Source organism: Eufriesea mexicana, unplaced genomic scaffold, assembly GCF_001483705.2.
Source record: "Eufriesea mexicana isolate 0111107269 unplaced genomic scaffold, ASM148370v2 scaffold654, whole genome shotgun sequence".
Lineage (NCBI taxonomy): Eukaryota > Metazoa > Arthropoda > Insecta > Hymenoptera > Apidae > Eufriesea > Eufriesea mexicana.
The window spans coordinates 221,811-238,251 of NW_016908877.1; the positions used below are offsets into that span (position 1 = coordinate 221,811).

General features: G+C 44.1%; 1 protein-coding gene across 2 annotated transcripts in view; it reads right to left on the reverse strand.

Annotated features, from left to right (window-relative positions):
- The window catches only part of LOC108546548 (facilitated trehalose transporter Tret1-2 homolog), a 34,528-nt gene extending 22,646 nt beyond the window's left edge, over positions 1-11,882 (reverse strand). For both annotated transcript variants that reach the window (XR_001890141.1, XM_017898702.1), the window contains exon 1: positions 11,651-11,882. Coding sequence is in view for 1 of the 2 variants with exons in the window: in XM_017898702.1 (XP_017754191.1) it covers positions 11,651-11,882 (232 nt within the window). In the remaining variant the exon portion in view is untranslated. The remainder of the gene's footprint in view (positions 1-11,650) is intronic.
- Between the last annotated feature and the right edge of the window lie 4,559 nt (positions 11,883-16,441).

Genomic DNA, 16,441 nt, shown 5'->3' on the forward strand with positions numbered 1-16,441 from the left:
GTAAATTTCAACATTAGAAATCGTCGAATCGCGTTGTAAAATTATTTTCCGCGATGGGGGGACTGCAAAAATTAAAAATCGAATTCTTCCCACGACAAATAGTAAATTTCAACATTAGAAATCGTCGAATCGCGTTGTAAAATTATTTTCCGCGATGGGGGGATCGCAAAAATTAAAAATCGAATTCTTCCCACGACAAATAGTAAATTTCAACATTGGAAATCCTCGAATCGCGTTGTAAAATTATTTTCGCCGATGGGGGGATCGCGAGAATTAAAAATCGAATTCCTCTCACAACGAATGGTAAATATTAACATTGGAAATTCTCGAATCGCTTTGTAAAATTATTTTTGCCGATAGGGAGATGGCAAAGATTAAAAATCGAATTCTTCTCACGACGAATAGTGAATATTAACTTTTGGAATCGTCAAATCGCATTGTAAAATTATTTTCGCCGATAGGGGGAACGAAAAAATTAAAAATCGAATTTTTTTCACGACGAATGGTGAATACTAACATTGGGAATCATCGAATCGCGTTGTAAAATTATTTTTGATAGGGGGATGGCAAAGATTAAAAATCTAATTCTTCTCACGACGAATGGTGAATACTAATATTGGGTATCATCGAATCGCGTTGTAAAATAATTTTTGATAGGGGGATGGCAAAAATTAAAAATCGAATTCCTCCTACGCGAAGTACCATCGACGAACGTATTTTCTACCCCTTTTCTTTGTTAAAGGATCGGTAACTTCTTCGACTATTAACTTGTCCAATTTTGCTAAGCAGTCATCGATACTCTTATTGGGAATAATTATCCGCGGGATAGCGAAAGGAGAATCGATTCGTTTGAAAAAGGGAAAATATAGAAGAGAGGTGGACTCGATGCTCGGCAAAGAACTCGAGTCCTTTGATCGGAAACGACCCCTCTGTAGCTCGCGTAATTGGGTCGGTTCGATCGTTCCATCTAAATCCAGCGTAATAATAAAAGGTTTCACCGATTAATTACCATAATTCGAGGGACGGGTATTCTTTCAGAGCAGCATTTCAAGGGAGCGATGACAAGGGGTTGTCGTATTAACGAGTCGATTAATTATCGTTGTCACAGGGAAAACGAACGGGTGGATCCAATGGATAAAGATCCTTTGACTTTATCATATTCCCAAATACTGCATCGAAACAGAAACAAAGTTCGAACGAAGACTCGACTATAAACTACAGTTGTCCAGTAATTGTGACTAATTCCGCGCTAATTATCATCAGCGGGGCCATTTTCTATCGCTGTCAACTATGCAGGCACTCGACGAGAATTCCATCGATTTCGCTAAACGGCGATACCTTATCGCGAAGCTTTATCGAGCTGTTCGATCGTTAAAAGTGTGGAAGAAGGAAAAATTCGAAGCTACCGAGCACGATGGCGGAGAAGAATGACAGTGGAGAAAGAATAATCCTTGCTATCGATTCGTTTCCTCTTAATCGTCACGTTCCGCGCTATCTCCTTTCGCCCGTTTCCACCTAACCTCAATTTTTCAGTTGATAAACTCGCCAGAAACGATGACTACCGTGTATGGAACGTTGACAACAAGCAACTCGCTGTCATAAATCTCTCGCGTATTGGCTACGCAATAAATCTGCGATCCGGCAAACACGGATGGTTATCGTACCTATTTCTAGATGTAAACGTGCCTCCGTAAACATCGCATCTATACGATACTCCAGATTATAGTAAATCATCGTGCACTTGAAGATTTTTCTTGTTTTTCCTTGCTCGTCGTATCCATAGTCGCGATACCGCTCGCGTGAATCATTGCTGCGCAAGCTTCTGGTATCGCGACACGGATGCCAGACGCAGAGTGGGTGGCTTCTCGGATTTTTCCTTGTCAACCCTTCGTTTTGATCGGAAAAATGCTGTATCGACGATTCGTCGAAGTCCAGCGTCGATTTTTAACGTTCCTCCGTGACTCGGGGGACAAGGGTACCATTATCGATGGCAACGAGCGGAACAATGAGCATTTGTCGGCCGATCTATCGGTCGCGAGGCACTCGAAGGGTACTACGAATTGCGTCGTTGTTAATTGCGGAGATTAGGCGAGATTGTTATCGTTGGCGAGATGCCGAGACGGTAGAATAGGCGCGCGCCAACGGAGGGAAACAGCGGCGGCCATGTTGGAGGGCTATCGACATCCACGACGTCTTCGAAACCACGTTTTCGAACATAGGAAATTTCCGCGTCGATAAGAATTTTCATGAACTTGAGAATGCTTGCGTCACCGAGTCGTGCGACGTGCTTCCACGGTGTATTCGAAAGAAACCGCTTCTTTTCGCGAGTCTAGAGTACCTTGGGCAGGAGTACCTCGTGACGATTGTCACGTGTTCCAATTGCGGGAAGATAATCGGTAAGGATTTCTTCGGGGAAAAGGAATATGAAATCGAGTGGTACACGAATATTCCGATTTTTCCTGCTACCATAGAGCTTCTTATCGTCGATTTGCCGATTCATGGATCTTCCTACCGTTCTTGTAATAGGTTCTACGCCTCGAGATAGAGCGTGTTTATAAATCATTTATCGCGGTAAATTGCGTAAACGATACATCAATTAAATTCCTGTCTGTACGTTTCTATGACTTTTTCCTCTGTGTATTACTTCGTTCCAGATTCGTCCATATTTTAAAAATCAATTTTTGATTTTTATGGACAGATTTTATGGAAAAATAATCCTGTAAAGAAGCAGCACTTTAAAGCTTCTCTTATATTTTTATGAGATCGTTGACGCTCTTGCTTTTACGCGAAAAATGTACGAATAGAATTATTTCATTTCGATATAACGCGTGTAATTATTTTTAATTTAGTCCTTGCTACCGAAGTGACAGATAATCCAGTATGGAAGCAGCACTTTAAAGCTTCTCTTATATTTTTATGAGATCGCTGACGTTCTTGCTTTTACGCGAAAAATGTACGAATAGAATTATTTCATTTCGATATAACGCGTGTAATTATTTTTAATTTAGTCCTTGGTACCGAAGTGACAGATAATCCTGTAAGGAAGCAGAACTTTGAAGCTTCTCGTATATTTTTGTGAGCTCGCTGATGCTCTTGCATTTTCGCGAGAAATGTGCGAATGGAATTATTTCATTTCGATATATCGAGTACAATTATTTTTAATTTAGTCGTTGTTCCTTATTCGTTATTACGGCGTTAAAATAAATGGCGTCAGAGTCATCCCTCGAGTGATAAGTTTCTCATCGTGACGGGCCTGCTGTCAGCTTCTTGAACGATTCCCAACGCGAATAACTCGATGCACATTCGCGGTCGTGCCGTGTCTCGAGACCGGTAATGAACGATTGAGCCAATGAGACGAACGAATCGTGTGAATCGGCTCTGTCACCTCTGTTGTGTCACGGGAAACAAAATGCGAATCCCTTCGGCTCAATGACCGCTCCCTGTAATCCGCTCTGTGTGTCTTCTCCCTTTTTCATCATTTTCCCAACGCTATTACGTCCCATCTTCCTCGTTCAGCTAACGAGGAACTATACAGCCGATAAAGTCGGGAATAATAATAATAACGGCTGTAGAAAGTCGCGAAGCACGTCGAGGAAAGAACAGGAAGCTGCTGACAGCTGTTAGAAAAGTGGCCAATTCTCGCATTGGAAAGCTGGGAATTACGAGTGTTGTTTTCGATTAAAAATGTATTCGCGATAATGGGTGGATAGAAAATGAGAAAGTACAACGGTCGATACCGACCAGTAACGTTAGTCGCGACGAAACGGAACACCGCGAACTTTTATTTGCGAGGAAACGCGATAGGCCAATAAACGAGAGGCGCGAACAGCTGCGTTATGAAATTTCCGCCACGGGTAATTCGAATGAATTCCAATGAATTCCGATGAATTCGCGATAGAGAAAGCATCCGTGACGCGATGCACCTCGATCGGATATCGCTGGAAAGCATCATCATCGGTGGGTGGCACCGGCCAGGCTGTCATTTTTATCGAGCCGGATTAAAATGCAATGCACGAGGTCATTATCAATTTATCGTCGCCGTACCATCACGTTTGCAATATTCTTCGCGCGTTATCCCATTTTTATTTTCTTTTTCCGCCGTTTTTCCTTCCACTCGCGTTTCATAGCAGCCGGTAGACATAGCACGAAGAAACGCGAATATTTTTACTCGCGGAGGCTCGATCGGATGAGACTCGATAACGAATGTTAAATAAGTAACGAATAATTATCTAACCGTCTGCGATTGACATTTCCCCTTTTGCCAATTTCATCTTATCGTTCCTCGGTCGACCAGATAACGATTCGCGAAGTGAAAAATAGTACTAAAATTCGCCAATTTATCGGCAGAGATTCATCCTACGAGGAAAAGCGGTTCTTTCAGATTTCTCGAGAAGAAGATGATAAAAATCCAGTCCCGATCCTCGTGGTAGATCGAAGACCACGGGAAAACTACCATATAATAGCCATTACATTTATCGCGTTATTAATCTCTGATAATAATGAGAGAATCACTACAAACAGAAGCATGATTATCGTGGAAATTTTTCTCGCCACCGCAATGAGGCAATCTGAGAAATATCTCCTTTTTTTCCCTCGTGTGACAAAATAAAGCTTACTCCGCAAAATTTTTTCGTCAAGTTCAGAGGTCGCCGATTTATCCGAATTCGCGCGATATTTTTGCATCGCGTCTTGGTATTTTTAGCTCGCGTATCTTAATTACCCGAACGTCGGGACAGTATAAATCGAATGCAGACATCGCGAGTGCTCGTTACGAAATTCTTTCGATCCCGATTTCGACATCCATCGCCAAGCGAAACCTCGTTAATCCATGTCACTAGCGAGGGAAAGATTTCGACTCTGGAGGACTTCTAAGAACGTCGCCTGTGGCGCCATTTTTCTTATTCGTTTCCTTCTGCGTTCTCGCAGGAAACGTTCTCGTCTTCTTCGACCGAGTCACACGTCGGTACTCGTGATGCTCGAGAATAGCGTGGCATCAAAATTTGAAATTCGAGTCCTCGAGACACGATAAGCTGTTACATATTCCGACTATGTTCCCACTCTGGTCGAGTAAAGACAGGCATTGAATGGATAATTGGCATTGAAAGAGCAAGTCTTCTGTCGTTAGAGAGGAATAATGTGCGGCGCGTGCGAACGAAATATTTGAAGGTGAATGAAAATGACTGACTCTTATCGTATCTATCGAAAACATCGAGATAATAAGATACTAAACCCTCGATCGTTTCGAGATTCGGAAGTAATCAGAGTTAAAAGCGTTGGGACTTCATTCGGTACTTAAGATTTCGCGATAAGCTCCTATTTGCAAACATTTTCGACCGCCTATCGTCGTGGACTTTGTAACTCCGTCTAACTCTCTTCTCCTGGCAGCCATTCTTCCCACTGCACACGCGTTTGCACGCTTTTCCATGGACCTGCAAATTTTTGCGCGAGTTCGGAAGCAAGGGTAACTTGGCGAGCTAAAGGGCACGCGTGGGCAACTGGAATCGAAGCTAATCTCTAGAACTTAGGGGAGCAAGTGGAAAGTTTGTGTAATCGAAACTTTCATGCATCGTGGGTCGCAACTTTCCTCGGTGAATCCGATTAGAGGCGTTTTGATACAGTTTTCCGACGATGACGAATGGTAGCTTCCTGGTAGGCGTTGTAAATTAAACTTATTTGCAATTCTTCGAGCATAATCGTGCCACACTTTCCAACCACTAATGTTTGCCGGGTGAAATAAAGTTTGAATAAATAGAACCGTGTTTATTCCGATTAACGGTTACGCAAGTGAGTACTTCTTTGTAACCGCAGTATTATCTGTGGCACCTGCAATTACGTCGTTATCGAGCCAATGGTATCATCGATTCCGACGAATCGTCGTGGTAAATAGTCATACTTTCAACGCCGATCGCACAGAATCGACCGGTAGTTAGACAAAGCGAAAGAATCCGACCAGCCGATTTTTCCGTCGCACGCTGCCGGTTAATCTGCGATAATGCATTATCTCGAATGCTCGATTGTACGATGTGTAAAAGCGAAAGCACGCGGCCAAGATCGAGGAAAAATTCTCTGTCGCAACCAGGCTCGGTTGACGTAATCGAACGTTCGTTCATTGACAACCGATTCCGCGTAAGGCCCGAATCCCGCGAGACCTGCCAACGAAATGCAAATCGTTGCAGAAGGCAATTACTTTAACGGCCACTTCGTCCCAGCAGCGATGGCGAAATTTAACGAGTTCGTCGAGACGAAGGACGCGCGTCTCGAGATATACGCGGCGAGATACCGGTGGAACGAGGAATCCTTGATTTTTAGCTTTTCCAATTTTCAAATCCGCGAAATGCCCTTGTCACGGTGCGTGGAACGGACGCAGGGAAGGAGAAATAGGAAACGGTGTCGCAATGCCGACTTAACACCGAGTGTAAGTACTTGAAACATTTACGTGGATGGAATAACCGGTGCCGGTCTCGAGGGCACACGCGTGAAACATATTCCACGTTCGATCTTTCGTTCACGCATATGTAGAATTCCTTGTAGAGCATTCGTCTCCCTCGACGCTGTTATCCATCAGCGGGAACTTTTATATCTGAACAAATTTCTACGAATCGGGCACTGTCAGCTGCCAAACCCACCCTCGTCCATTATTTCCCACGCGTAAAAAACGCTCGTTTGTCACATTTAAATCCACTTTTACTCGAAAAGTTCCCGCTGGCATTCCAAGGGATAATCTAGGATTCTAGGGGAATTTATCGGGGATTTTTTTAATATAGAAATATTCGAGATATCGTTGTAAGTTTGGCCCTCGTATGCAAATTTCTGCCTGGGAGCAGAAGCGTTTAAGGATCGCGTATCGATGGATCGATGACAAGAAGCCTGATGGAGGCAGTGGAGGACACTGTAATACGTGAGAGCCATAATCGCGAGGAGAGATCAGTGTCGTCGAACGTGGCGAATATTAAATAACGTGCATCCGGTATCTACCAAATTGAATCTGGGTCTGTATAGATCGTCAGATCATCTATTACATCCTTATTAGTCACAACAACAAGGCAATTTAGTCATTTGATACGTGCAACTCTAAACAATTCCCTCCCTCATACGTTTCTTCGCAGAATTTCCTTTTCCTCGATTTTACATCCCGAGGAAATCCAATTCGTTTCAAACAGTTCACTTTCCAATTGCTTTTCAGCGTCAAACGGAAGCTTCATTCTGAAATACTCGCAAATGGAATTCGAATAAACGAAACTCCTCCAAGTAACGCGATAACTCGCGGTAATTCCAACAGCCCTGGGTCAATGGGTAAAAAAGCGTGAAAACTGTTGATCCAAGAAATAAGTTCGAGAAAGGGAATTTTAAGCGGTCTGTTTTCTCTCGGAGTTAGTTTTTCGACTCGAGTAGACGACTGCGTCAAAGGAATTTAGCGAAAGAAATTGGAACGATGAATTTCATTGGCACGCTTCTTTCAAGGTAAGCCTCCCTTTCGACATACGCCATTTACACTAACTCTAGCAAAATTTCTACGTACGTAACCTCTTCGGGCGAAAAAAAGATGTACGATATTTAAAAACGTAAAAGGAATTCTCGAGTTTTATACTCTTATTACCACCAGTCTACTGAGAAAAAGTTTAACGACGTAACTTTGATCTTAAACCTTTTAAAATTTATCCCCTTAGCTATATTCCCATCGTGAAACGCGTTAACGTAATTTCTTTCGAGATAAAACTCGGAGAAGAAAATCGATTCGAAGCGTTCAGAAAATTCCTGCAACTACTTCCCTTTGTCACGTGAATCGCATTTCACGAACAAAGTCCATTTCGATCGTTCCTCTGTTTGTACACGGAGTACCTCGATGCAGGTTCCCGCCTTTCGAGATAGCATTTCGTCCATAGCGTTAACCGGTCTCTTTTCGGAGACTCACAGAGGCCTCTGCGTTCTTTGATCGTCGCAAATATTCGAGACAGATCGCAGAGCGAAACGGGTCGATTCGAAACACGAGGTACCTCGTACCACATGGGCATATTTCACGAATTGACGTACGATTCCGATTCCTACTTTGTTCCGTTTCCGCATCGACGTCGTCTTAACGCTTCCCCCTCCATCCCCGTTTCATTTCCTCCGTTCCCCTCGTTTAGTCGCGCGACGCAATTCGATCGTAACGAAACCTGTCACCGATGTGTCGTGTTAAAGATAAACCGTGTTATTTTCGGTGACGGCGTGCCGATTTTCACTCTTCTCGTTCGCCGCTATTCAAGGTTCACCTTTCTTTATCTCTATTTTTCTCGTTCGTGATCGTCACCGAATAACTTCGTCGGGTCGCGTGGACAGAGAGAAACAAGTTCGCAGAGGTTAGATTCGACTATATTTAGAACGGTATTCGTTGGGATATCGGCGAAAGGAAAAATGGAAGTGTGAAGCAAGAAAGAAAATTAATCCTCTGTGGATGGTCGAGGTGGATAGCTTAGATTACGGGAAGCCAATAATTAGTCTTCGCCAATGTACCGACGGTGCTCCGCTCTCGAGTGGCTGTTGGACTCTGAACCATGTGCACGAGACCATTGTTTGGGAGAGTGTGGGTGGATGGCATTGTTCGACGTGATATGCGAGTAAGAAAGAAAGTGTAGGAAGTGTGTGAAGAAAAGGCAGGCTGCTTCGAGCTACCGTTTCGTATTCGAAAACGCGAAAAGGATACGACATCGTCACGGTGAAATATTCGATCTCGAGATCGAAAACGATTGGTTCGCGACGCAGACAGACGTTCCGTTAAATTGGACCGGCCGCCGGGATACGAGCACGGTGAATTTACAGGAACGCGAAAAATTCGTCGTACAGGTGTCCCTGTCGGTTTGATGCATGAAAAATACAGGTGTCACCGTTCGGTCACGCGCAACGTTATCTTATTCGCGACACGAAACGTGGCTGCAGTGTAATTTATCGTTTCGTGCAGCAAAATCTCGTTCGCTTCGACAATCGTTGCGGCCATTCCCGATTTCGTTCGATTCCCGACCGAACCGCGGTCCATTGGTGGCGCTGTGTCTCCCTATCAACGGTAGTCGATTGGGAACCCATATTTACACGAGTGACACCACGAACGATGCAATTTCAAGAGAACCTCTATCCTCCTACACGCACGATTACGTTCTCGACAGGGGGACAAAGCGTGGAGAAACATAGGAACGGATCATGAAACAAAGGGCCAGGTTCGTTTGTGATAAAGCTTCGCGAGTTAATACACAGGTTAATTAGAGGAGACATTCGGAATCGATACTCGTGACACGAGGTTACCGGAAATAGCTCGACGAAATGGACGACTTCGCTCGTGTCAGTATACTTTCGATAAACGTTTCGGATTATTAATAAACTCTCCGCACGATGCTGTACCCATTCGTATATACATCTCGTAAATTTTCGATCGCGTGTGATCCGTAATGGTTTAGACATATAAGAGGGCGTCGAGTGTCGACAGTTGTAGAGTCACAGCCTTATCGCTCTCGATTCGATTGCAAATTGTTATTGTGTAATTCTCGTTAATAATGCGCGCCGGATTAATTGGTCAATGGCATCGAACCAAGTCTGCGATGATCGACGCCCAAGATTGATGACTCATACGGTTCTGTTTATTCGTAATTTGTGCTATATATGACTGTTAAATTCAAATACCATTCTACGGTGCAATTTTACACGGAATACACACAGTGCAATCGTTCATTTTCAACGGACGGAAAAAAAAAGAAAAAATTCATATCAACGAGGATGGACCAATTTCGAGCATCCATAATCCCTTATTCTACATCCCCACGAGCCATCAAGATCCACCGACAATTCAGAAGTAGAAGCATCCTAATCCATCGTAAGTCATACTAACACCTATTACTCGCGATCCACTTAACTCTACGTTATCTTAATTACCTCCAAATAGCTGTAAACCCCTCGAAAGGACACGCGATGCGGAATATAGACGCATGTGTCTCCATTGTAACCTCGCGTACATTCTAATCGAATCTCTCGATGCCAGGACGTTCGAGTCCGCGCGTTTCGAGCCAAATCGATTTTAGAACCCACGCGACGAGAAAGACCGCGCGATCGTCTTGTTTACATCGCCTCCATGTTTATCGCGCATGCGCACGTCGACAATTTTTGTTTGTCCGCCGATATGAACGATTCGGTATACTTGATGCGTTGTTATCATCGAACGTCAGCAATTATGTCAGAAACTCGCCTGTTTAATCGCGATAACTGCAATTTGTCCACTACCAATGTCGATTTATTTTTCGATATACGTTCGCATCGGGGATCGGGGATCGAAAAACCGTTTCGTTTACTTATAGTCGACCGTACGCAAATTTTTCGGTAAAATTACGCCGATTGTAAAAATGTTTCGATTTTTGTCTCCTGCCACGGGGAATCGTCCCGTGTCACGACACACGTGGTTATCACGGGGTAATAAATTAATTACGGTACAATTTGTTTGAACTTGTATTGCCCGAAGGAAGAGGTAATAAGAAGTAGCGTGTTATTATCCAGTTTCGTTATCCCAATTTCTTAAATTAATATCATCTTTCATCCTACGTTTGACTATACGACCTCGCTGAAAATCACGGTAATTCTATTCGAAAAGCCGTTCTTGCCTTATCACGGAGAAACGCGATTGTAGTTATGTCATTACGATGTTAATCCAACGGACAATCTCGCGTTGATAATAACATTCTTTTTTTTCCATTCGACGAAATATGACGAACCGTAACCTTGAAAGATCCTTGGATCGATAGAGAATCGGTTGGAAAATCTGGTGGAAACCGATCAGTGTAATTTCGCTCAGTTCCGTGCGAATCGCGTGGAAAGTATTATATAATTTATTTTCTACAGCTTACCGTTGCATGTGGCAAGTCGAAGTATTTATCTAATCCGTATCGCACAAACGAGCATCATCGCGATATCATCGATGTTCGCAGGATTAATTAATCACGATAGTTCGGTAAATTTCCTCTAGGCAATTTCGCACTTACTAGATAAATATATACTTGCATTTCGTATAAATATTTTCATTACGAGATCAATAGTCATCCCCAATATCTATTAAAACCTACGAGTATATACGAGTACGGCTTATAAAATAAATCTATCTTAATCCCGCGCGAATCCGCAAATCCCAAAGTGGATCTCGACGGGGTCATAATTCATCGAACTCGAAATTTCAATTTCCAAACTGCCACTAACTTCGCCAAACTTCCCCGTCCAACGTACCCCTTTTCACCGCGGCGTTACACGCTCCTGTACCTCGATCCCGCCCAGGCGATTACTAACACCTGTACCGGTGAAAAATTTCCCAATTCTGCCACAGCGTGTACACGACTGCATATCGACACCCGAACTTTTAATTCCCCTGGGGAATTAAAAAGAAAAAATAAATATTGATATTCCGAGAGTTGCATCCCAGCGATCAATTTTCACGATACGATTCAACGACCCCAACCGCGCGCAACGTCGCGTGGCTGCGCGCGAAAACGCAAGCCCGTGCCAAGCGAAGGTGGCCCGGCACCCGGTCCCGTTCTCACGAAAACTCGCCGCGGATGAGATCGAGTCCCGAGCCTCTCGCGAAGCTAAAACCCCCCTGTAGACCCGTCGACCGGTTAATTTAGTGAAAGGGGTTGCAACTTACCCGCAGCCGCGGCGGCGTATTGAAGTATCGTCGAACCCTTCTCCGTCATTTCTGCAACACGACACTTCTGGACACCGTTGATACGATATTTAGGTGAACCGGCACCAGTCTCAGGATATTTTCCAAGGGCGGTTGAATCGTACAGCGCTGAAGTGGAACTCGCTGGTACAGGGCTATAGGCATACTCTTTATAGCGCCCCTCTATTTCCTCGTGGCCGTGGGTGGGGGCCATTTCTCTCTCCATCTCTATCTCTCCCGCCGACTGTCTCTCTCGCTTCTCCTCGGCTCGCGTGTCGCGCGCTCTCTCGCTCGCACGTACGCTTCGTTCAATAAACGGCTGACCTCCTCCTCCTCTCCCTTCCTTCGAGCTTACTCCTTCCTGCGAACGGGAGCTTCGTCGATTCCACTCTTGCACGCTTCTCTACTCCACTCTCTCTCCAGCTACGGGCCACAGCCTCCTTCTCCAACTGAAAATGCAACGACCGTCCCGTGAGTCCTCGACCCTGCACCCAACGCCGATCGTGTCAAGGCCGCGCGATCGCCGATCGATCCAAGGGGTTGAAACTCGCGTCGCGTGGCATCGCGTGGCGCTGTGAGTGCCCACCGTTACGCCTCGCTTTCGACCACGCGAGTCCCCGCGGCTTCGACTATTTACGTCTCGATCGCTGCGATACCTAACCAAACGACTCGCCAACCCGCTTCCTTCGGTGGCTCCGATGCCTTTCGACACGCGCCAACCGAGATTCACGCTGAATTCAATTCCGCTTTGCACAGGGGTTGCGTGACCGAGGGTCAAGGCCAGGTGACCTGCAGTGCCCCGGCCGCCACCACTCGTACCCCTTTATGCATATCCGTTATGCCATACAGAGAACTTGCAAATTAGAAAGCTACGAGGAAAATGAATAAACGAATAATAGTCGGTACAAATGGTGGTGAAAAATGTAAACGATCTTAGTAATTTTCCTCGTGAAATTCTTCACGAAACCTGTCGAAATGACTAATACCAACGACGATTCGTCAGTGTTAATCGAGTTACCGTGTAGATCGTTAAGGTTTAATTCCAGGAAATTTTGCTACGTCCACGAATTCTCGATCTCTTTGATCTAAGGGGGGAGTAATCGAAAGGAACATTACCGCGGGGGGGAACGGAGTTTGGAAGGAGAGTGAAAGGTGTAAGGAGCTCTGACGTCTTCCCTGAATTCGTTTTAACTCTAATTCCCCGACGTGCCTAACGGGGAAATCGGTTGCGTAATGAACAGGACAATCGGTATCGGTATGAACGAGGACAGAATTTTCCAATCGCCTACTGCGTGTTTGATTTTCAAAGTCATTCGCCGAGCAAAGGACACTCTTAGATTTCCTTGAGGGAGGTTCAGCGATTTCCCGATTTCGATAAGCTGATAAATTACGGAAGAGACGATAAGCTGTAGGACGGAGTTGTCTTCGTCGAAGGTTCTCGATCGTTCTCGATCCGAGTATCGTACGCTTATTTTCTTAAAAAAAAGCACGCGTTATTAGACAGAAAGGTGGAAAAAGGAAGTGGGAAGGATACAAGGATTCCCCGCCGTGACTTCATCGCACTTCAACGTCTTTGCTCGTCATTCTTCTACTCCTGTATCATTGTTCGACGATCGCAACGCCGATATTTCCACGTGCCAATTATATTTTCTTTCCCGTATCTACGTTATCCAATATATCGCATTTTTCCCACATTTCGAGCTGTTTGCCGCGATTGCACGCGTATCTCTCATGGAGATTAAATCGAACGTGTAAGCTAGAAAATTCCACCCCTCTCCTGCTCTGCACTCGCAGCATCCACCGAGGAAATTCGATTCCAGCACCAGAAACGGTTGCGAAAGCAAAGGGTTGCAAGGGGTGAAAGAAGGGTTGGAAGAGACGAATGTTTATCAAGTCGTAATCGGCGCAAAACGGATTTTTCGCGAAATAATTGGAGATTTCGACTATTTCTGTTGCTTTCATGCAAACGCAACGCGTAAATGCAAATTCGAGTATAACCGGTATATGTACGAAGATAAATGGTCGGATATAAATCGGTGACTGTAGGAGCATACGGTGATGTGCTATATTTACACTGACGGAAAGTCATTATTTCCAGAGTTTTCCTTGAAATTTCTATTCATTTCCGTGGAAATCTTCGATATCGAGAGGAAAATTGAAACGAGTCCTTCGTCGGATTACCTGCGTAATTCTTGATATTTTTAGCGGAAAACAGAAAATGAGTCTGTTATTCGAATAAATAATTTTAATCGAAATTCTCCGTTTCATAGATCGTCGCGATATATACGCGGCAATTGCCTGACGTCAATCCGTTTTACGTAGCCACGAGGGTGAGTTCCATTGCATGTTTATCGACATGATCGCGAGGATAAAAAAAGGAAGGACACGAGGGTATCGTAATCGAGCGATCGTTCATTCAAAACCGTTCTCTCACGCGTTCGAAACCTGTGGATGAACGGTTAATTGGTTTCTGGAATCCTGGGATTACCGAAGGCTGTATCGATCAAAGTGCGTGAGAAAAGGATGACACGATTTTCGTTTCAAGTGCACCCCGGTAAAGTGCCAACGGGGGTCAAACGACGAAAACGATCTATAGCGTGAATAAAAATCGGAAGGAAGGGTAAATTAATTGAAATTTTATACGTGAATTTTCCGACATCCATTATTCCAGTCACAAGAGTACAATTCCATTTATTCCTTTCACCTTTTGCAAGTGCAAATGTGAACTTCCTTTAACTCGAATTGTTTCGTGCGCGTTTATGTTATTTTAGCTTTGCAACTCGAATTCGCAGCCCGACCTCAGCAAGTCGAACTTTTCCATTGTTATCTTTGTACAATTGGGAGAAATGATACAGCGAGATATAACACGACGGGTGATATATCGATCAACAACCTGTTAACGAATTAAAGCAAAATTAAAGTCTTCCTAATGTCGCATGATAATGGTAGCTTAACATTCGTCTCCTTGCAAAAATATGAATTAATTCTTAACTAATACTTGGATAAATCGATCCAATTTATCGTATTATTACTGTCCCCAACACTCTTTATAATCCCATAGATTTTTTTCTGGGTCTTTATAAGCTTCCGAAAGACAATTACGGATGATCATTGATTAAAGCTATTCCTCCTGAACAAAGCGTTTATAAACACGTCCCATCGGGATGTTATGTTATATTACGTATAATTAGCTTGTTTTCCTTTTATATATGTAATTTTATGCAAATGAACTACGATCAGTTAAGAATAAAATAGTAATAATAATATTGATATTTGTCTCGGAGATTTCAGTCCTCCCCTGGAGGTTCGAATTATCAAGGTCTGTCTGTGATAAATAAATAATAATATGTAAATTATATATAAACGAAGGAAAATAAATATTCCGTTATTTATTATATTTCCGAATTATTCGTTTTGAATAATATTGGAAATGAACGTAAATCGGAAGATTTGCCATAACCGCGACCACGTCCTCCTCGTACGAGTGCCGACGCGCGACTGTCGGAATTGGGCGCTTCCCCTACTATAGTAATTCCCTCACTCTAAGTAGACGACGTTACGTTCTCGGCTTAGGCGTTCTTGAAATGGTTTTCAAAAATAAAACGATGCACGCACGGTTAGATGGGCGTGTACTCGTGAATAATATTGACATTACTCCTGCCTGTTTACGAGATAAACATTCGGAATGCCTATGCTTCGAAAACATTACGTAATCCATTTTCTCTCTTGATCACTTCTCGGACGGCGATGGCTTAATTGCGCGATAATTGCTTAGACCGAGAAATAACATCGATACGACTACGATAATAGTTGCTTACGAGACGAGCATCGCAAATGGTACAGCAGACGGTACCCGAGAAAAATGTGCCGTACGATTTCTTCCTTTTTCCCCCTTCGATTTCTCATTCAAACATTCGTCGTATCTCTCCGCTGTAATAACGCCGATACTGTGTACAACACAGGGTATAGCAGTTTCGTGTAACGATATCGAGCATTCCCGATACCGATCGATCTCCTATCTCAGAAGCGTGCTCCATCTTTGTGTACCCCTAGGCGTGACGAATGTTTTCCGATTAACGAGCACCTGCCGATCGTTTCTTTCCACTAACTCTCGAGTCTACTCGAGAAGAATGCCCCGATACGAAATTCGGTTCGTAGATAATCCATCTTTAGTGACAATTATCGAAATTATCGGGCCACTCGAGGAGACAAAGACGCTGAGTCAATCCTCGAAACGACCAGTATCGTTTTCGTATCTCGCGCCAAAAAGCTGTCTGCTCGTCATCGAACGCGACGTGTAAAATGGAAATTCCGAAACGAGCACGCGAATTGCCCGATCGATGATCGTCGATTCGAGGACCACTTATTTGTCGCGACTGTTATCGGCTACCGAAAAAATTTTATCGGCCGATAAGATGGAGACGGTGCCGTGAGAGGCGGAGAAAAAAGGACCCGAGCGTGGAATATTTGGAATATAATGGTGAACTGTGACGAAATGGAGATTCGCGTGCTCGTGATCCACGCGGATCGCAATGGCGCTGCGTCCTCTTGATCCCGGTCGCTGACCGAGCGCTCGCGAGCGCGCACAGGAACCTGACGATAATGGCGAAAGTAACAATAGGAATTTATTGCCAAAGCTCGTGGAAAAAAACGTGACACGTTTAGTATCTCGGAGACATTTAACCCGGCCAATCTCCTATCGCATTTTCGTTTATTTGTAACCGATATTAACCTGTTTCGACGAGAAAAGAAAAGCCGCGACCTGGAAGCTGA